General features: G+C 44.2%; 1 protein-coding gene across 5 annotated transcripts in view; it reads left to right on the top strand.

Moving 5' to 3' along the window:
• Positions 1–22,445, top strand: part of STPG2 (sperm tail PG-rich repeat containing 2) — a 677,454-nt gene that overhangs the window by 418,306 nt on the left and 236,703 nt on the right. For all 5 annotated transcript variants that reach the window (XR_008891455.1, XM_056567176.1, XM_056567184.1 and 2 more), the window contains exon 13: positions 19,787–19,902. Coding sequence is in view for 4 of the 5 variants with exons in the window: in XM_056567176.1 (XP_056423151.1) it covers positions 19,787–19,902 (116 nt within the window). In the remaining variant the exon portion in view is untranslated. The remainder of the gene's footprint in view (positions 1–19,786; positions 19,903–22,445) is intronic.

Consider the following 22,445-nt stretch of genomic DNA (forward strand, 5'->3'; position numbering starts at 1 on the left):
ACGGAGCAGCGTGTGAGAAAGGTGAGAGCGGCTCGGGCGCTATGGTTCAGGGGAATTATTAAAATTGGGGGGGAGGGTGGGGCACAGGACAGGGGTTATTATATGTGGGGGCACATGTCAGGGGGGCATTATATAATGTTATGTCATGTGCCCATATAATGCCCCCCTGTCATGTGCCCCTCACATATAATGCCCCCCTGACATGTGACCCTCACTTATAATAACCCCTGTCCTGTGCCCCCGATATAATGCCCCCCTCATGTTTCCTTCACATATAATGCCCCCTGCCCTGCCCCCTCAGGGGGCATTATACATGAGGGGCACAGGACATAGGGCATTATATGTGGGGGCACAGGACAGGGGTTATTATAAGTGAGGGACACATGACTGGGGGCATTATTTGTGAGGGGCACATGACAGGGGGGAATTATAAGTCAGGGGCACATGTCAGGAGGGCATTATATGTGAGGGGCACATGACAGGGCCCCCCTGTTATGTGCCCATATAATGCCCCCCTGTCATGTGCCCCTCACATATAATGCTCCCCCTATCATGTTCCCCACATATATAATACCCCCTGTCCTGTGCTCCCCACATATAATGCCCCCCTGACATATGCCCCTCACTTATAATAACTCCTGTCCTGTGCCCCCCCATATAAAGCCCCCATCATGTTCCCCTCACATATAATGCCCCCTGTCCTGCCCCCTCAGGGGGCATTATACATGAGGGGCACAGGACAGGGGTTATTATAAGTGAGGGGCATATGTCAGGGGGCATTATATGTGGGGCACATGACAGGGGGGGCATTATATGGGCACATGACAGGGGGGGCCCCTGTCATGATGTGCCCCTCACATATAATGCTCCCCTGTCCTGTGCCCCCCACATATAATGCCACATGTGGGGAAGGGGGGGCCTCAATGTCTATTTTGCTTGGGGCCCCCAAATTCCTTCAAATGGCCCTGTTTATTCCATAGTGTACACAAAAGGGATATAATGTTTCAGATACCTCACGCTATCATTTTCAAGTCACTTGAAACCTGTGCAGTGGAAAAGTTTACCAGTAGCGCATGTAAACTAATTAGATTGCTTCTTTCATTTTATAAAAAGGCCTCTGAAAAATAAAAGAAGCGATCTGATCAACTTTTTTCAGCACAGGTTTTGATAACTTTCCCCCATAGGATCTAAGTAAAATTTTGCTGTTTTCCCCTAGAAATAATTACAAAAAACAAGTACAATGTACGCAGTCTTGAACACAGTAGAATTTTATAAGACTGCACAAACCACTGAAGTATTGCGTTTCATATCAGGATGTACATATTGGTTCCGTTAGGTCTGGTAATGTAAAATAGTACAGGCCATTATCATTGCATGTGCTCTCACTGTCATGCCTCTCGGTATACATATAAGATCATCACTATATTAACCATACAGTTAGTCATATGGCACCTTGTTCCTCTGCATGCTAACATATGTGCTCTTTTTAAATTATCCATCTCTTTTATACTGTGCCATTTTGCCCTGTAGCACTGGCTGACATTTCATAGAGAGTGAGCCAGCATAGGGGCGTAAAATATATAATTATAGGAAGCGCCTGCTTGTGATTTTCCCATTTCATACTCTTCATGAAGCAGACAGGGGTGTTTGATCTGGAATTATAAGTTTCATTCTTCACTGACCTGTGATTAAAAAAAAATTGCCGTTTTAGTAAATAAACAGACTTCTGCATATTTCAAGCCTTGCTATCGCTGCTAAATGTTTGCTTCTTCTGAGCAGTATGTAGCCAGGGCCAGCTATGCTTCTTTTGCTATTAAATAAATGAAACAACAAAATCATAAACAGTATGTGCGCCAAGAGAAGCACAGCAGCTCCGTCTTTTCCCAGCAATGTCAAGGAATAGGCAATGTCTAATTTATATTGACGGCCTCACGTTGAATTAAAGAAAGGATGAAAGCAGCACTTAATATTTGCATAATATGAGCCATCCTAATGTACTTTAACATTTTTCAAATTGACTTTATTGCTGATCTGTTCGCAACACTCATGAGGATAAAACGTATTGCAGTGACTAAAGCACAAAGAGGTTTCACTAATGCAACTGATATATGCTTACCTAGTTGGCTCTGATGCCAATTCACATCACAAAGGTTCCCGTCAGCACTGAAATATTCATAAAAAGGTACACATATATTATGACCTTACAGTGCAGGTAGCTGCTGAGTGCAAATGTAGTGTCAGAATATGAACACTTCTGAGACAGAATTGCCATCGAGGTCACTGGAAACACGGTAAGCTTGGTGTCACGTGTACTTTTGAATACCAGAACAGCGATTTAGATTTAGAATATATTTAACCGTTTAGAATTTCGATCTATACATGCAGATGAGAAATTTTTAGTTTGTGTTTTAAAGCCCAAGTGCTAGATCATTGTTACGCCTAGCGCTCCGGGTCCCCGCTCCTCCCCGGAGCACTCACGGCGTCTTTCTCCCTGCAGCTCCCCGGTCGGTCCCGCTGACCGGGAGCGCTGCACTGTCATGGCCGTTGGGGATGCGATTCGCACAGCGGGACGCGCCCACTCGCGAATCGCATCCCAGGTCACTTACCCGTTCCCGTCCCCTGCTGTCATGTGCTGGCGCGTGCGGCTCCGCTCTCTAGGGCGCGCGCGCGCCAGCTCCCTGAGACTTAAAGGGCCAGTGCACCAATGATTGGTGCCTGGCCCAATTAGCTTAATTGGCTTCCACCTGGTCCCTGACTATATCTGACCTCCTCCCATGCACTCCCTTGCCGGATCTTGTTGCCCTTGTGCCTAGTGAAAGCGTTTTGTGTGTCTAAAGCCTGTGTACCAGAACTTCTGCTATCTCCCTGACTACGAACCTTGCCGCCTGCCCCCGACCTTCTGCTACGTCCGACCTTGCTTCTGTCTACTCCCTTGTACCTCGCCTATCATCAGCAGTCAGAGAGGTGAGCCGTTGCTAGTGGATACGACCTGGTCACTACCGCCGCAGCAAGACCATCCCGCTTTGCGGCGGGCTCTGGTGAAAACCAGTAGTGACTTAGAACCGGTCCACTAGCGCGGTCCTCGCCAATCCCTCTCTGGCACAGAGGATCCACTACCTGCCAGCCGGCATCGTGACAGTAGATCCGGCCATGGATCCCGCTGAGGTCCCTCTGCCTTATATCTCTGATATCACCACAGTGGTCGCCCAGCAATCCCGACAGATCGCCCATCTAACCCACCAGCTGTCGGAAATGTCCACCATTGTGCACCAACTTCAGTCGCAACTTCAGCAGCAATCATCTCCTCCGCCAGCTCCTGCACCCCTTCCGCAGCGAGTGGCCACTCCTAGCCTCCGCCTGTCCTTGCCGGACAAATTTAATGGGGACTCTAAGTTTTGCCGTGGCTTCCTTTCGCAATGTTCCCTGCACATGGAGATGATGTCGGACCAGTTTCCTACTGAAAGGTCTAAGGTGGCTTTCGTAGTCAGCCTTCTGTCTGGAAAAGCCCTGTCATGGGCCACACCGCTCTGGGACCGCAATGACCCCGTCACTGCCTCTGTACACTCCTTCTTCTCGGAAATTCGAAGTGTCTTTGAGGAACCTGCCCGAGCCTCTTCTGCTGAAACTGCCCTGCTGAACCTGGTCCAGGGTAATTCTTCCGTTGGCGAGTACGCCATACAATTCCGTACTCTTGCTTCTGAACTATCCTGGAATAATGAGGCCCTCTGCGCGACCTTTAAAAAAGGCCTATCCAGCAACATTAAAGATGTTCTGGCCGCACGAGAAACTCCTGCTAACCTGCATGAACTCATTCATCTAGCCACTCGCATTGACATGCGTTTTTCTGAGAGACATCAAGAGCTCCGCCAGGAAAAAGACTTAGATCTCTGGACACCTCTCCCACAGTCTCCACTGCAATCTGCGCCTAGGCCTCCCGCCGAGGAAGCCATGCAAGTGGATCGGTCTCGCCTGACCCTGGAAGAGAGGAATCGCCGTAAGGAAGAGAATCTTTGTCTGTACTGTGCCAGTACCGAACATTTTTTGGTGGATTGCCCTATCCGTCCTCCACGTCTGGGAAACGCACGCTCGCACCCAGCTCTCGTGGGTGTGGCGTCTCTTGATGCCAAGTCGGCTTCTCCACGTCTCACGGTGCCTGTACGGATTTCTACTTCAGCCAGCTCTTCCCTCTCAGCCGTGGCCTGCCTGGACTCTGGTGCTTCTGGGAATTTTATTCGGGAGTCCTTGGTGAATAAATTCCGCATTCCGATGACCCGTCTTGTCAAGCCACTCCACATTTCCGCGGTCAACGGAGCCAGGTTGGATTGCACCGTGCGTTACCGCACGGAGCCCCTCCTAATGTGCATCGGACCTCATCACGAGAAAATAGCATTTTTGGTCCTTCCCAATTGCACTTCCGAAATTCTCCTTGGACTACCCTGGCTTCTACACCATTCCCCAACCCTGGACTGGTCCACTGGGGAGATCAAGAGTTGGGGTCCCTCTTGTTCCAAGGACTGCCTAAAGCCGGTTCCCAGTACCCCTTGCCGTGACCCTGTGGTTCCTCCTGTATCCGGTCCCCCTAAGGTCGTTAGGGACTCTGCCTGCCACAGAAAATGCCTCTCCCCCCCTCCCAGTCCCTTCAGGCAAGCCTCTGTGTCCCCTCATGGCTCCCGTCCTTGTGTCTCCCTGCCCCGTGCCAAGCTTCACCCTCTGCCCTCCCTCCCCATTCCTACTCCTGCTGTACTGCCTGTCATTGAGGAAACCATCCATTCCTTCCCGGTGTCCTCATCCCAGGGGAGGCAGTCACCGGACAAAAAAAAGGGGAGACCTAAGGGGGGGGGTACTGTTACGCCTAGCGCTCCGGGTCCCCGCTCCTCCCCGGAGCGCTCACGGCGTCTTTCTCCCTGCAGCTCCCCGGTCGGTCCCGCTGACCGGGAGCGCTGCACTGTCATGGCCGTTGGGGATGCGATTCGCACAGCGGGACGCGCCCACTCGCGAATCGCATCCCAGGTCACTTACCCGTTCCCGTCCCCTGCTGTCATGTGCTGGCGCGCGCGGCTCCGCTCTCTAGGGCGCGCGCGCGCCAGCTCCCTGAGACTTAAAGGGCCAGTGCACCAATGATTGGTGCCTGGCCCAATTAGCTTAATTGGCTTCCACCTGGTCCCTGACTATATCTGACCTCCTCCCATGCACTCCCTTGCCGGATCTTGTTGCCCTTGTGCCTAGTGAAAGCGTTTTGTGTGTCTAAAGCCTGTGTACCAGAACTTCTGCTATCTCCCTGACTACGAACCTTGCCGCCTGCCCCCGACCTTCTGCTACGTCCGACCTTGCTTCTGTCTACTCCCTTGTACCTCGCCTATCATCAGCAGTCAGAGAGGTGAGCCGTTGCTAGTGGATACGACCTGGTCACTACCGCCGCAGCAAGACCATCCCGCTTTGCGGCGGGCTCTGGTGAAAACCAGTAGTGACTTAGAACCGGTCCACTAGCGCGGTCCTCGCCAATCCCTCTCTGGCACAGAGGATCCACTACCTGCCAGCCGGCATCGTGACAATCATAAGTGGAAAACAGGGACAAACATGCCAATTGGGTAAGATGGTCCATTGCCACTTATCGTAATGGACCATCTTACATATTATGTATGATAGTATGTTATGTAAGGAAATGAGATAATTTCATTACTTATGGTTATTGGTTTGTTAGAGAGACTGTAGGGGGTGCATTATGTTGAGCTTGGAGAAGACCGGGCTTATATATTGTTGTTGTGTGGGGTTCTCATCTGTTTGTGTTCACGTCTAGGGAAACATATAGTTTGTGTTGCAGACAGCGCTACGGTCAGACTTGCTGACTGCAAGCGCATCCTTGTCCCTGCTGCCGACACAGCTGTGGTTCGCATCCTGTGATGCTAACACATGCGACCGCCGGGTTTCCCCTCACCTTCTGCCTGTTCTGTCTCCTTCACTCCCTATATCTGCCGGCATGCGAATCCCCGCACGACCCGTCTGTCCTGACCCTGTCCTGGCCAATGCCTGAAAGCCTTCCAAAAAAATCTAACAGAAGGACCATATGGTATGCCAAGGCAAAAAACACCTCCCTAGTGAGGGCACGAACTTATGCTAATTGCAATGGCTATATAACTTGGACGACTGCATAATAAAGCTGGAAGTATGAAGTATTTAAAACTCACATGGCTCCGTTTGATTTACTTTGGTTCATATAGTCTGATAACGAATTAGGCCAGGGGTCAGATATTTTCTAGGTCACTGATAAAATCCATATCAGCTGCACAAAGAAGGGATCACCGATAGTACTGATCAGTACTATGTTATAATATAGTACTGAACGGTACATTGCAATCTAATTATTTGCATATAAAAAAGAGAGCCCTCACCCTAATAAAATATAAATCACCTCCATTTTCCCATACAAAATGTAGAAAAAATAAAAACAAAACATATTTGGTATGGCCAAAAATGGCCATGCAGAAATGTCAGAACTATATAAACATTATGTTTATGATTCTGCACGGGGAACCATGTAAACATAAAACATACAGATTTTTAGGTAATCATATGTCAGAAAAAAATGAATAAAATGTGTTTAAAGAGTCCCATTAAAACATAAATGGTACCTATAATAACTAAAAATCATGGCACAAAAAATGATAGGGGTCAGACTAGGAAATTTTTTAAATTTTGTTTTAAATAAATAAGCATGTAAACATGGGTACCACTGTAATTTTGTTAACTCACAGAATAAAGCTTACATGTCAGTTTTAGCATAAAGTGCACCATACAGTGTAAAAATGAAACCCCCTAAAGTTGCAAAAATTGGGTTTTTTTTTCAATCCCCCCCCCCCAAAAGAAAAAAAGAAAAAAACTCATAGTCAGACATCTAATATAGTGATGATGGACAATGGATCACATGTCTGAAAGGAATTTTTAACACATAACTGCAAATACTTTTTAATTAACAAACCAACACATAACATTGAAGTAGTATCATATACTCTATATTAAATATCTGGATTGATAAATATTTAGAATTTTCACATTAGTGAAGAACTAGTTGTCTTTGCTCGGAGACCAAGTAATTAATAAATAAGACAGAAAGCCTTCATTGACTAATTATGTTATCTACCCTTAATGTTCTATATCTCCTAACAGAATGTTGTGCCATCAGGGTGCCATTTTGAAACTGTTCTAAATACATTTTTATGACTTTTGGATTAATTGTTAAGTGTTAGTGTCATGAACAATCATATCAATCTTAGCAACCTCAGAACCAGCAAAACTGAATATAAAAACATAGCAGTATCAGATGGCATACATACAGTGTAACCTAAGTCTCATTGTAAATCCTCTTATTGTTTTGTCTAGGAATTGGTTAGCAGGAGAAAATTTGTATATTAAATTACCAATATTGTAGCTGTACTATATCTTCCTTGCTTTTAAATACCTCAATAGTACAAACCAAGCCCACAGGGGGAATGACCAAGTGATCAGGCAGCCCCACTGCTGCCTGACCAAGCCCCTGGCTCCAGGTCACACCACCCCACAGGCAATGCATCACAGAAACAAGAAACACACCAGTGTGAACACCTACCATGTGCTCCCTGCCGGAGTGCTGGGAGAATGCTAGAAGGAATCCCATATGCAGTCTCCTGCTAATTAAAAACGCCTGGGCCGAATGGGTGGAGTGGAGGGCTGGTGATGACAGAGGGGACAGATTACACATGTAAAACAAAAGTAGAGAAACACCACCGCACATCCACCATTAGTATTTTGATCTAATTACTTCTCAGCATATTTTCAAAAACTAACAGCTTGTTAGTATACATTTTAATCAAAAAGTACAAGCCCACTCGCCACGTCAAGGCCACCTAGTCAGAGTTGACGTGGTGAGTGGGCTTGTACTTTTTGATCAAAATGTATACTAACAAGCTGTTAGTTTTTGAAAATATGCTGAGAAGCAATTAGATCAAAATACTAATGGTGGATGTGCGGCTGTGTTTCTCTGTTTTTGTTTTACATCAGTCCTAACTATACTGAAAATGTGTATAACATCTAATGACATAGCAAGTAAAAGCATAACTGCTAAGTTGATTTTTAGGAAACACTATTTATGTGCAACAATGTCATCCCCGTTGCTTTTACTTGTTACATTACTGGATTTTACATTTCTAACATGGGTTGTTACCAAGCTCAGTTATACAGTTATACACTTGTCAGCATTATTGCATCACTAAATTTCCCTTTCTGAGGTTTGTGAAGTTTGCCAACTTTTTTGTCAGACACAGTGTGCCTGTGGGAGCATCCCAATGTCTCTATAACAGCTAGCTCTCTTCACTGTGTTGCAGGTCCAGGTAGCCAGCCATGAGATGGGAGCACTGAGCCTATCAGTGGCAGCACTGCAACTCACACCTCTTGACAACAGGCTTTTTAGGTTGCCTTGATTGGTCTTTCTACAGCCTTTGCCAGCATTCTAACTACTCAGCTTTTTTAAGATCCTGAATGCCTATTCCCTGACCTTGCTTGCTGGTTTGGGCTTTTCTTACTCTCCTGGTTTCACACCTGCCTTTTTATTGTATCTGGTTCTGACTCTGTACTGCATTGCACCTCTGATATTGACCCCTTGACTTGTTTTCTGTTTTTCTCTTTAACACTTTAATTTAGTCTTTTATATGCATATTTGGTTTGTCTTAGCTTTTGTAACTTCAATTATATCCTTGAGCACAGCGTAGGAACTGTTCCATAGGTGGGGGCCATTTGCAGCAGTTTGTCCATGCAGATAGCTGCGGAAGTGGAGTTCAGCTTAGGACTGCACTGTTCCCTACCTGATGAGAAACTTTTGTTGCATTCTTTACAAATAGTATTTTTTATTTTAAACCATTGAATATGATTAATTGTTAAAGAGTACCTGTCATCAACAAAAACTTTTAATATGTTGTTTATAATCATTAATGAAGACATATTGTAATATTTCTTCATTAAAAAATATTAATATTTATACCAGTTTTTTCATTTTATACTTTTGGCCACTAGGGGTCTCTCTTCTATGCCTGGTCTGCAGGCAGCTTCCTATGCTTTTCATAGTAAGTGTACAGCTTTTAGGACTAATGCTGAAAGGGCACTGGTCCTTCCACAGGAAGTTCAGTACTCTCAGCTCACTGTGAGCTACAAGCCTGCACATGCCTCTCATATAACAGAGGCCAGTCACCTCCCCCACCCCCCTGCTCTGTGTTCTCCCTGCCCCTCACCACACGTTATCTTATACATTGTATTATCTCACTGCACTCCCTGCTCTGTGCCCCCCCCCCTGACATTCATCTTAATTACTGCCTCTGTAATTGCTCCCACCGTCCCTGGTTCTCAGCATTGACTTTTTAGTGCAGAGAGACACAGGAGAGAGAGATAGAGGCTGCCGTCTCTCCCCTGTACTTAGTCTGTATGCACACTGCAGAGCGGTGTTTCCCAACCAGGGTGCCTCCAGCTGTTGGCTGTCTGGGCATGCTGGAGGTTGTAGTTTTGCAACAGCTGGAGGTACCCTGGTTGGGAAACACTGCTGCAGAGGGAGAGCAGCATACAGGAAGACTGACAGAAGCAGAGTCCCGGCCAGGCTTCATGTGACATCATGCCTGCCGGGACCCGCCTCCTTCCACCCCTCAGAAAGACAGTGCTCCTGAGCTAATGAAGAGGGATAAAAAAAGGTATTTCCTCAGCGTTTTAAACCTCAATAAACACAGGGATAGGCATAGTTAGAGTAAGGGACAGATGGGGAGGGGGATCAGGCAAAGTTTAGTTGATGACAGGTACTCTTTAAGTCTTCTCAGTCACAGATCCATACACACTATTTAAAGCTGGAGCTTAGTGAGTCATGTGTCTCCTTGGGGAGACCTCCAAGCTGGCGTAGGGAGTCATATAGGCCAGTGAATACATCCTGGGGAAAAAAACATTCAAAAGAGCTGGCTAGTGGTCTTCCCAGGGTTACACATTATCCCCCTCAAACCCATTTCACAGGCCTCTCACAGTCAACAGCGTTTTGCATTGTACTGATGAGAAGCAAAACCCCTAAAACAGCTGTTTACAGATGTTTCTGACCCTTTAGGAAGTCAAACATTGACTTACCTGACTTACCTCCAATCTATATATATGGAAAGGCCTGCGCAGCTGGCCTGTAATTGTGGGAGGAGCGGGATGACTATAAAACTCACGGCTCTCCCCCCTTCAATGACGCCGTGGGTTCTTCGCTTGAGGGTTGTCACCTGATGTCGGCAGGAAGTGGAGTCACGTTCCCACCGGTCAGCTGACTGCACGAGTCAGCTGACAGGAACCTCGCTTCAGCCGGCATGGTGGGGGTAAGTGGCCGTGGCTGACCGGGGGTAACGCTGGCGGTTCCCGGACTCCGGAGGTGAGCCGGAGTTCAGGGAAACCCTTGGTCAGCCCGGCCCCAGGTTATCGTATTACATATCGGCATTCGCCGGTAGCATTTTACGGTTTTCAGCTGTATATGATTACTTACGGCTTGCTGCGCATGTATATGATTACTTTGTTATGCGAACAGCCTCCTGCACGAGCATATCATTACCGCACTAGGTGAACGGCTTGCTGCGCATGTATGTGTTTTCTTATGGCTTGCTTTATTATGTGATGATTACTTTATTATGTGTTCAGCCTCCTGCTCGTGCATATCATTACCGCACTATTTGAACGGCTTGCTGCACATGTATACGATTACTTTGTTATGTGAACAGCCTCCTGCACGTGCATATCATTACCGCACTATGTGAACAGCCTCCTGCACGTGCATATCATTACCGCACTATGTGAACGGCTTGCTGCGCATGTATACGATTACTTTGTTATGTGAACAGCCTCCTGCACGTGCATATCATTACCGCACTATGTGAACGGCTTGCTGCACATGCATACGATTACTTTGTTATGTGAACAGCCTCCTGCACGTGCATATCATTACCGCACTATGTGAACGGCTTGCTGCACATGCATACGATTACTTTGTTATGTGAACAGCCTCCTGCACGTGCATATCATTGCCGCGCCATGTGAACGGCTTGCTGCGCATGTATATCATTACTGCATTGTGTGAACAGTCTCCTGCACATGCTTATCATTACCGCATTATGTGTTAGGCCTCTTGCACATGTATTTGATTGCTGCATTGTGTGAACAGTCTCCTGCACATGTATATATATCATTACCGCACTATGTGATAGGCTTCTTGTATATGTATTTGATTGCTGCATTGTGTGAACAGTCTCCTGCACATGTATATCATTACTGCACTATGATTACTGCATTGTGTGAACAGTCTCCTGCACATGCATATCATTACCGCACTGTGTTAGGCCTCTTGCACATGTATTTGATTGCTGCATTGTGTGAACAGTCTCCTGCACATGTATATCATTACCGCACTATGTGTTAGGCTTCTTGCACATGTATATGATTACCGCACTATGTGTTAGGCTTCTTGCACATGTTTATCATTACCGCACTATGTGAACAGTCTCCTGCACATGTATAACATTACTGCACTATATGATCAGTCTCCTGCACATATATATCATTACCGCACTATGTGAACAGTCTCCTGCACATGTATATCATTACTGCACTATGTGATCAGTCTCCTGCACATATATAACATTACTGCACTATGTGAACAGTCTCCTGCACATGTATAACATTACCGCTCTATGTGAACAGCCTCCTGCACATATATATCATTATCACATTTTGTAGTTCTGTGCTGCGGGGAGGATCTATATGTGTCTCCCGTATACTAAGACTCGCACACCTTTACACTCAATCGGTCTCACCGCTCCGCCCCACCCTGTGGGCTTATGCTTCACCCCCACAGCTGCCAATCTGGTCAGTCTAAGGCACGCTACACCAACAGCTGCGCTCACTTCCAATCTTTGTCTCTTAACTAACTTCCTCACAGTTTTCTTTTCATTTATTTTATATTTCTGTGTTTCCGGGCGGTGTGCCTCCAGCTGTTGTGAAGCTACGATTCTCACTTATAGGAATCATGCCGTAGGGTTCATGCTGTACACATCCTGGTACCCATGCACGTTGGTAGGATTCATGCCGGTTACATTTATACGCCACACACGCTTTTAGGGTTCATTCGTTCTCTACGCACTTGTAGTTTTATACCGTACACACGCTTTTAGGGTCATACTGTACACCCCCTTTGTAAGGTTTATACTGCACACACGCTTGTAAGATTCATACAGTACACACTTGTAGTGTTTATACCGTTTACTTGCCTACAGGTTTCATACTGTACACTCGCTTGTAGGATTATATTGTACATTCACCCTTAGGGTTCATGCTGTACGCTTGCTTGTAGCATTCATACTGCACTCACACTTGCGCATAGTTGGGGGGTGCATGCTTGTAGCATTTACTCTATACACACGCTTGTACATACTTGTAGCATTATGCTGCGTACACACTTATAAGATTCATGCTGTACACAGTACACACTGTACACACTGTACACACGCTTGTTGGTTTCTTACTTTACGCGCGTTAGGATTATGCAGTACATTCGCGGTAGCTTTTATACGGTACACTCGCTTGCATAATTCATCAAGTTCATGCGGTGCTTACCAATGTAGCATCCATTCTGTACACTTGCTCGTAGGTTTACGTGGTATACACGCTTGTACTCGCCTGCAGGGTTCATACTACACACACTCTTGTAGGAGTCATGTTGTACACACTCATAGGATTCATACCTTGTACACGCTCATACGAGTCACACTGTACGCACGTTTATAGTATTACATGGCCCACGCTCATAGGATTACTACTGAGCATGCACTCATAAGGTTCGTGCTGCACACCCGCTCGCAGGACCTGTATCACGCGTGTTTGTAGGGTTATATTACTCGGGTGCACGCGGGAATCAGGCTGCGTGTGCACTCGTGGCATGTGTTCTGTACATGCACTTGCGCTATTTGTGAAGTTCGTACACCCGCAGTTTTGTGCAGCGCACATGCTCATACAGCACATGGGGTGTGGCCCTGTACGCAGGTATGTGGTTATAATAGTTACTACTTGCCGGCATATTCTCTGCCATCAGGTCGTGGTTAGCTTCAGGCATTCACTGGTGGTCTATACGCGTATATGGTTGGCCCGAGTATAGGTTCATCAAGTTGGTGGTATAGCCATGCTTAGCGGTTCACGACAGTTTCACACGTAGTCGTTCTGCACGCATCTTTATATAGGCAGGGTGATACATAGCAGTTGTCGCTGCTGACACATATTCAGAACGACTATTACACGACGCACAGGCGGGGCTGACCCAGTAAACCGTTGCAGACGGGGTATGTCTCATTATCGTTGGTACTGACATGCCTTCTGAACGACACTGACACTACGCATAGGTGGTATTTACCTGTTAAGCCTGTCATGTTACAGAAAGGGTACGTCGCATAATTGTTATGACTGACACGCCACACATAGGTGATGTATACCCATCATGCCTCCCACGCCTGCAGGGAGTACGTTGCACGGTTGTTACTGACACGCCTTCAGAACAGCAATAACGCCACACATAGGTGATAAGATTTGTTTTATTATCCAAGTAATCACCTCATGAACCTGACACGTCTTCAGGTTGTGTTTACTTGTGTCGTCGGTGCACCTCTTTTACGATATAGTCACGTTCTCAAAAACGGAATTCACGATGTTTTGGGTTGTAATGGTACTCGTATGAACTTTCGCACTTACCACTGGGCACACACTTATCTAGACTCAGTTACGCATATAATTCTCGTCCGACACGTCTTCGCATACTTTCCCTCTCTCCTGGTTTAAAGAGTTTCTTATTGTTGCCCAAGTAATCACCTCATGAACCTGACACGCTTTCAGGTCGTGATTGCTTGCGTTGTCGACGCGCTCCTTTCTCTGTGTAGTCATGTCCCAAAAATGTACTTCATGGTGTTCTAGGTTGATATGGTACTCATTTAACGTTTCGCATTTGTCACCGGGCGCATACTCGTTTAGACCCGGTTACGCATACGATTCTCGTCCGACACGTCTTCGCATACTTTCCCTCTGTTCTGGTTTAAAGTGTCGTACATTGTTCTCCAAGTAATCACCTCATGAACTTGACACGCTTTCAGGTTGTGATTGCTTGCGTTGTCGATGCGCTCCTTTCTATGTGTAGTCATGTCCCAAAAATGTGCTTCATGGTGTTCTAGGTTGATATGATACTTGTATAACGTTTCGCACTTGTCACCGGGCGCATACTCGTCTAGGCCCGGTTACGCATACGATTCTCGTCCAACACGTCTTCGGATACTTTCCCTCTGTCCTGGTTTAAAGAGTTGATTATTATTGTCCAAGTAATTACCTCATGAACCTGATACGCTTTCAGGTTGTGATTGCTTGCGTTGTCGATGCGCTCCTTTCTCGTCCTCTCTCGTTCTAGTCTCGTTCCTAAAGATGCTCTTCAGGGTGTTCTAGGTTGTTAAGGTACTTGTATAACGTTTCGCTCTTGTCACCGGGCACATACTTGTCTAGGTCCAGTCACGTATACAATTCTCATCCGTCACGTCTTCGGATACTCTCTCTCTGTCCTGGTGTTAGACGGTCAGCTATGTTATAGATAAATGAGCTTGGCTAGACGGTTAGTTTGGCTGTCCCTACTACATACATTTACTTTCACATGTGCTCACGTTGAAGGAGTCCAGAATATTGCAGCAGATGCCTTGTCCGCAAATACGCAAAAATTTATGGTACGGCGTGGAACTCGTTTTCCAAATCCAGATCCAAGCACGCCGAGGGCGACAAGATTTCAGTTCCCTTCCTATTAGCATATGTCGGGTTTTGCCATTCCACACTGCATTTATCCCACAATACTATTAAGAGTTATCTAGCCGGTATCCAACACCATTTATCCTTGACCAATACCCGTAGTTACTCTATACTCTCTTCTCGCTTGGTGAAATCCGCTCTGAAGGGCATCCTTGAGAAGGAAGTCCCTCGCAGCCCAGTCAGACAACCAATCACAGGCAACATGTTCAGGCAGTTGTCCGACTTGTTAGACTCCACACCATTGGGTATCCGTGATAGCCTCACATTAAAAGCGGCCATGTACCTTGCCTGTTATGGGTTTCTCAGACCGGGTGAGTGTACTACTCGGACCATTAACGCGCCCTATCCTAAGGTCAGTCAGCTGTCACATGTCTCTGATCATTTCCAGCTGTCCCCCAGTCAGACCAAGACCTCGTCACCGGGTCAAACTGTGGTTGTTCGGTTTTCCCCACCGTGCACAAAGGGTGTCCTGCCACAGTCCTCCGTGAATTGTTGAATGCCTGTGTTAACCTATCAGCTGACGACCTTTTACTCCATTTCAGGTCCAACCCGCTAACTACTTCTCAATTCATCAAACATTTACGCATTTCGGTCGGGTCGCTGGGAGGAGTCCCGACTTCATTATCCGGTCACTCCTTCCGTATTGGCGCAGCTACAGCCAATTCTAAGCACGGGGTCCCAACCCACGTAATCATGAAATTAGGATGTTGGAAATGCGGATGCTACATGCAGTATTTCCCTAACCCTCGCAAAGAAATGGTTAGCGCATTCCAGTCTCTTGTGTTGTAATCCGCAATAAACAAATGTTTGTTTAAATCCGGGTTTTGCCCTCTTTTCCAGGCATATTCTTTACGCCGCAGTTATGGCACACTCCAAACTGCTTAGTTGAGGTTGATAGATTATTGGTTACAGTTGGTTGTTAGGTTAGTATTAGGGTTTTACGCATTTCAGTCATGTAGCAACGACCACAAATGGAAAGGCCTGCGCAGCTGGCCTGTAATTGTGGGAGGAGCGGGATGACTATAAAACTCACGGCTCTCCCCCCTTCAATGACGCCGTGGGTTCTTCGCTCCCACCCGCCCCCCCTTCTTTTCATTCCATCACACTTACCACAGGGTATGCCCTCTTTTCCAGGCATATTCTTTACGCCGCAGTTATGGCACACTCCAAACTGCTTAGTTGAGGTTGATAGATTATTGGTTACAGTTGGTTGTTAGGTTAGTATTAGGGTTTTACGCATTTCAGTCATGTAGCAACGACCACAAATATATAAAACTCAATGGGGGACATTTATCATTGGCTTTAAACCACTTAAATGCTCTAAATGTCCCTGCAAATTTTGTGCAATTTTCGGTAGAACATCTTTCAAAGTTGTCTACTGTTTGGTGCACCGTACACCACTATTAGGTGGTGTAGGGTTGCGCAAAAAAAGTAGGCTTTAAAAGCGCCACTGCAAAAAGTGGTGTACAGTGCTCTACACCACTTTTTGCAGTGGAGCTTTAAAAGCCTACTTTTTTGCGCAACCCTACACCACCTAATAGTACACGTACAAAAGTGTCAGATGCTAGAGCACAAAGCTTAAACCAGCTCACCGGTTTCTATAATTGAGCAAAAATTATCAAGTCCTTTGTACCTTTTTGGTAAATTTTGAGCAACTGTGCAAACAAACACCAAGCAAACGGGTAAAATCTTTACTACCTTACACCAACATTGATAAATGTCCCCCAAAGTGTGTGTGTGTGTATATGTGTATGTTCCAGCATCACTTCCAAATGGCTAAATATATTAACATGAAACTTGGTGCAAATGTTACTTATATGTCAACAACAAACATAGGATAGGGAATTTAACCCTTACCCCCCCTCCCCATTTGAGTCAGGGTTTTTATTTAAAGTCCCATACAAGTCTATGAGAAATATATGTTACTGCATAACTTCCAAACAGCTGGAGTTTTTTCCCGTAAAGTAGGATAGTAAATGTAACCCTAACTACGCTCATTTGCAAGGGTCAGGGTTTTTGTTTAACTTCTTAAGGATGCAGGGATTTTCCGTTCTTGCATTTTCATTTTTTCCTCAATTTTGCACCTAAAATTCCATATTATGGCTTATTTTTTGTGCCACCATTTCTACTTGGCAGTGACATTAGTCATTTTACCCCAAAAAAAATGTACAGCGAAACGGAAAAAATTTCATGTGCGACAAAATTGAAGTAAAAATTCAATTGTGTAACTTTTGGGGGCTTCCGTTTCTATGCAGTGCATTTTTCGGTAAAAATTATACATTATCTTTATTTTTTAGGTCCATAAGGTTAAAATGATACCCTACTTATATAAGTTTGATTTTGTATTACATGTGAAAAAAATCATAACTACATGCAGGAAGATTAATACGTTTAAAATTGTCATCTGACCCCTATAAAAAAAAAATTCCGCATACGGGCCGATATCAGGGCCGTGATCTTAAGTTTTTATCGGTACCATTTTTGTTTTGATTGGACTTTTTGATCTCTTTTTATTCTTTCTTTTTTTTGTGCCATAAAAAGTGACCAAAAAATATGCTATTTTGGACTTTGGAATTTTTTGGCTCATACGCCATTGACCATGCAGTTTAATTAACAATATATTTTTATAGTTCGGACATTTTCACAAGCGGCAATACCAAATATGTTTACTTTTTAGTTTGTTTTTTTTTTAAATGGGAAAAGGAGGGTGAGTCTTACTTTTATTAGGGTAGGGGTTAATTCATCATTAGTAACTTTTTTGCTATGTTAAAGCCACCTCTAGTGTCTATCTAGTTCCTAACACTGTTCATCAGCATAGAAATATATGCAGATGATCAGTGTTATCGGGGCTTGACTTCTTCTGCCTAGATCTCAGGCATGGAGAAGTCAATCGCCAATCGGACACGCCAGAGGCAGGTAATGGACTCTCTGCTCGTGTCCTAGCTGATCGGGACATCTCAATTTCACCGCGATGGTCCCGATCAGCCCGACTGAGCTGCCGAGATGAAATCTTTTCATCTTTAGACACGGTGAGGGTTAATAGTGCGCGGCACAATGATCGGTGCCGCACACTATTAGCCCAGGGTCCCGGCTTTCATTAGCCGCCGGGACCAACCCGCTATGACGCGGGGTCACGGCGTAACCCCGTGTTATAGACTGAGACCGGGTGCGGGGCGTACAGGTACGCCCTGCATCCTTAAGAGGTGAAAGTTCAATGCAAATATATGGGAAATGTATGTTCCAGCATAACTTCCATACAGCTGGAGATATTTTGATAATACTTGGTCACACGTTACTTATATATCAAATAAAAATATATAATATTAAAATTAACCCCTATTGAAGGATAGGGTTTTTGTTTCAAGTCCCATACATATGGGACTTCTGGTACCTTACTCCACAAGCTCCGCTCTGCATCCCCTGGTGAATGAAACAGTCCAGCCGGATATGAGGTCGGGATATGAAGTCGGGATATTAGGACAGGATTTGGGGTTGGGATATGAGGAGGAGATATGGAGTCAGGATTTGAGGACAGGATATGAGGACAAAAGCTTTCTCCTTTGTTGCTTTTCCTTCCCCCAGGGATTAATAGGAAAAACCAGGCAGCGCCGGGTACTCACTTAGTAGGCACTACAAAGATACCTCTTTTCCTTCAGGATGAGAGCTACTTGCTATAGCTGGAGTATTACAGTATTATTGTAATAAAAGTCTTCTATGACTCCAGTATAGCTATCATGTAGTATGTATTACACATAGTGTAATGCTTTGGAGGAATACATCAAAACTAATGAAGCAGAATGTTAACATTAGTTAAATGAGGGTGATTATAACAGGAGTTGCATACATACACAATATTTATGATCTAATTGCATAGTAATGCTGTGTAGTTTTCCTCCCAGGTTCCATTAAGTGTATGATTATATTGATTTTCAGTAACACTGGTATTTAGTCCCTTAGGCTCACTTGTTACTTAAGTGTTTCATTATGATGATAAGTCATAGAAAAATGCAAATATTTGATCATAACATTTCCTTAAAATGTTTATACTTCTCATACTTTTTATAGATTATATTTCTTTTGTTGGTTACACAATTCAGATGTTGCTTTTTATTTTCATATTCTTTATTTTGGTTATGTTATGACACAGCAGTGTACTTTATGTTTTCTATAGTATTATTTATATTGCACCAGCTGCACATTTGCATTCACACTGAAAATAAAGAAACATACATGTCCTGTAACTTTCTGGGAATTGTAATCAATGGCATATACTTAGAACAGGCCATAAATGTGTGATCTACATATGAATAAAAGTATCAAAGGACGTATATACTTGAAGCTGTACTAGAGCCCGTTCGGGCCGTCTCATACAGAGACTTCACTGTTTAGCAGTTCTTTGCGTCCATGGTATGACGGTCAAATGCAACTCATACTGTGACTAGGAGAGAATGGGGATGATAGAATAGGAATAGCTAGGTCAACCCATTGGAACCATGATCCCAAGTAGTCATCCTATCTTTAATATTGTAGACAAATATTGTGTGAATAAGGAGGCAAGTGATGTAAGAGCAATGGAGAGTTTTTATTTATGACGTGGTAGACTTTAAATGAATTGCAGGGATAGAAAAAAAACACATTGGCAGGAAAATGTGTCCAAGAAGGGTTATCAAGCATTGTCATCCAGTGCAATAAAAGACGACCATAAAATCTTAATCATGATGTTTGATATATTTTTAAGTGATTTAAAGCTAAACGTAACATATTAAAAATGTGGCATACATATTTCAGAAATAAAGTGTACATTAAAATGGTAAACATATTCCAGCCTGTCCACAATAGAGACTGCTGGTAAGATAACTGGTGTGCTGCTGTATCTCAGTACTTTGTGCTATATATTGATTAATCAAAATACTATTACCTTTCTTTCCCTCAGGACCAGGAGCCTATGACCCAGTGAAGCAGCTAGTTATACAAACTCCATCATCTGTCCCAAGAGAAGAGCGTTTCAAAGAACCAAGGGAGATTACTCCAGGGCCTGGATCCTATGAGGTACTAAATAAGTGTACAATAATATACAGCCATCTCGTTACTTAAATAGATTTTGTTGAACTGTGCGAAAGTGACCTTGTTTGGTATAAGTGTGAAATAATAGATCATTTTTGTATATATATATATATATATATATATATATATATATATATCTGCAGTTGGGTCCAGAAGTGTATGGCGCCAGAGACACAATAACCATTAACCCCTTAAGGACCAGGCCAAATTTATTTTTGCATTTCTGTTTTTTCCACCTTACCTTCTAAAAATCATAACTTTCATCTACAGACGAGTATGTTGTTTTTTTTCTTTTTTGAACAACCAGTTATCCTTTGTAATGACATCACTAGTTTTACCATAAAATGTATAGCACAACAACAAAAAAACAAAACTATTTGTGTGGCAAAATTGAAAAGAAAACCGCAATTTTGCTAATTTTGGAAGGTTTCATTTTCACGCTGTACAATTTACATAAAAAAATGACGTTTCTTTTTTTCTGTGGGTCAATATGATAAAAATGATACCCATGATTACATACTTTTCTATTATTTTACCGCTTCAAAAAAAGTCGTATAAGCGGCGGTATGAGGGCAAATGAAGAAGGAAAGCACCAGAGAACTTAGCAACTCCAATAGACATGGAATAACACGAAATACAACTGAAGTGGATGATAGAAGAAAATTTTCCTTAATACGGTCTATTTACACATACAGTATCCTGTGCATATTTAATGCGTAGGATTTTAAGCTGCAGATTTGAAGCTGTATTCAGTCATTTAGTTTACTTTGAAATCTGCAGCTTCAAATCTTGCACATCAAGTATGCACAGGATACTGTACGTGGGAATAGACGCATAGAGAAAATGAAACCCTTCATGGTATATATTTAGTAGAGTACAATATGCTTAAAATTGTCATAGTCTTCAATTAAGAGATACCTTCCCCATATAAATACAGAGGGTTTGTTTTAAGATGCACTGGTAACACTCGAGAGCAGAAATATCACCAAATATAGCCAAGATTAACTTGTACTAAAATAATGGGAAGAGAAATGCATGTAAGGAAGGACTTAGTTTGTCCAGTTACTTTTGAGCTTGAGAAAATGAGCGGACTTTGTAAAAAATGTCAGCAGTTCCAAATGCATAGTCCAATATTTTTGTTTAACCCATTGAATGAAAGCTAAAGTACATGCTTCATTTATATATCGATGGCTTAGTTTTAGATATATTGTGGAAGTGTACTGAGGCTAAAATATTTTAAAAAAATGTGTCACTGTTTAAATATGTCTGAACCCAACTATACTTACTAATGAAATAAAACATAATAATACTAATAATATTATTATTATAATACAACAGTGCTTTAGAATATCTTTTTATTTACATTTAAAACACTGTCATAGAGTAATGTGGGTATAAGTATCCCAGAGAACCTCTTTAATGCAGAATCCCCTATATTGAGGACTGCAATAATGCAGTCCTCAATATTGTGCTTTGAGCCTACCTTCAGAAGGCCTTATTTTTGCTTTGTAAGTTAATTTGGAATGTGTATGGAAAGCAATACACTGCTCAAAAAAATAAAGGGAACACTTAAACAACACAATGTAACTCCAAGTCAATCACTCTTCTGTGAAATCACGCTGTCCTCTCAGGAAGCAACACTGATTGACAATCAATTTCACATGCTGCTGTGCAATTGGAACAGACAACAGGTGGAAATTATAGGCAATTATCAAGACACCCCCAATAAAGGAGTGGTTCTGCAGGTGGGGACCACAGACCACTTCGAAGTTCCTATGCTTCCTGGCTGATGTTTTGGTCACTTTTGAATACTGGCGGTGCTTTCACTCTAGTGGTAGCATGAGACAGAGTCTACAACCCACAGAAGTGGCTCAGGTAGTGCATCTCATCCAGGATGGCACATCAATGCCAGCTGTGGCAAGAAGGTTTGCTGTGTCTGTCAGCGTAGTGTCCAGAGCATGGAGGCGCTACCAGGAGACAGGCCAGTACATCAGGAGACATGGAGGAGGCCGTAGGAGGGCAACAATCCAGCAGCAGGACCACTACCTCTGCCTTTGCGCAAGGAGGAGCAGGAGGAGCACTGCCAGAGCCCTGCAAAATGACCTCCAGCAGGCCACAAATGTGCATGTGTCCACTCAAACGGTCAGAAACAGACTCCATGAGGGTGGTATGAGGGCCCAATGTCCACAGGTGGGGTTGTGCTTACAGACCAACACCGTGCAGGATGTTTGCCATTTGCCAGAGAACACCAAGAGTGGCAAATTCGCCACTGGTGCCCTGTGCTCTTCAAAGATGAAAGCAGGTTCACACTGAGCACATGTGACAGATGTGACAGAGTCTAGGGATGTTGTGTAGAATGTTTTGCTGTCTGCAATATTCTCCAGCATGACCATGTTGGTGGTGGGTCAGTAATGGTGTGGGTGGCATTTCTTTGGAGTGCCGCACAGCCCTCCAAGTGCTTGCCAGTGGTAGCCTGACTGCCATTAGGTACCGAGATGACATCCTCAGACCCCTTGTGAGACAATATG

This window comes from Hyla sarda, chromosome 1 (assembly GCF_029499605.1).
Source record: "Hyla sarda isolate aHylSar1 chromosome 1, aHylSar1.hap1, whole genome shotgun sequence".
In the NCBI taxonomy this organism is placed as follows: Eukaryota; Metazoa; Chordata; class Amphibia; order Anura; family Hylidae; genus Hyla; species Hyla sarda.